Source organism: Egretta garzetta, unplaced genomic scaffold, assembly GCF_000687185.1.
Source record: "Egretta garzetta isolate BGI_Z169 unplaced genomic scaffold, ASM68718v1 scaffold658, whole genome shotgun sequence".
Lineage (NCBI taxonomy): Eukaryota > Metazoa > Chordata > Aves > Pelecaniformes > Ardeidae > Egretta > Egretta garzetta.
This window is the reverse complement of record NW_009260499.1, coordinates 519,550-520,135: the sequence shown is the minus strand read 5'-3', so window position 1 is coordinate 520,135 and position 586 is coordinate 519,550. Positions and strand designations below refer to the sequence as shown.

The 586-nt window shown below is 70.0% G+C and overlaps 1 protein-coding gene across 6 annotated transcripts in view; it reads left to right on the top strand.

Moving 5' to 3' along the window:
* The first annotated feature begins 6 nt into the window (after positions 1-6).
* The window catches only part of PITPNM1 (phosphatidylinositol transfer protein membrane associated 1), a 13,687-nt gene continuing 13,107 nt past the window's right edge, over positions 7-586 (top strand). For all 6 annotated transcript variants that reach the window (XM_035900101.1, XM_035900100.1, XM_009644526.2 and 3 more), the window contains exon 1: positions 7-118. In XM_035900101.1, coding sequence (XP_035755994.1) covers positions 41-118 — 78 coding nt within the window. In that variant the 5' untranslated portion in view covers positions 7-40. The remainder of the gene's footprint in view (positions 119-586) is intronic.

The window sequence follows — 586 nt, the reverse complement described above, 5'->3', positions numbered from 1 at the left end:
CCCGCAGGCGCTGCCCCCGCCGGCGCGGCCCCCCGCCGCCATGCTCATCAAGGAGTACCATATCCTGCTGCCCATGAGCCTGGAGGAGTACCAGGTGGCCCAGCTCTACATGATCCAGGTGGGGCCGGCGGGAGCAAGGGGCTGAGCAAGGGGAGCTGAGCGTAGAGCCTGGGGGTGCAGGGGGCTGTGGGACCGGGTATGGAGGGGCTGAGCATAGAGCCTGGGGGTGCAGGGAGCTGTGGGACCGGGTATGGAGGGGCTGAGCGTAGAGCCTGGGGGTGCAGGGGGCTGTGGGACCGGGTATGGAGGGGCTGAGCATAGAGCCTGGGGGTGCAGGGAGCTGTGGGACCGGGTATGGAGGGGCTGAGCGTAGAGCCTGGGGGTGCAGGGGGCTGTGGGACCGGGTATGGAGGGGCTGAGCATAGAGCCTGGGGGTGCAGGGAGCTGTGGGACCGGGTATGGAGGGGCTGAGCGTAGAGCCTGGGGGTGCAGGGGGCTGTGGGACCGGGTATGGAGGGGCTGAGCATAGAGCCTGGGGGTGCAGGGAGCTGTGGGACCGGGGGTGGAGGGGCTGAGCGCAGAGCCC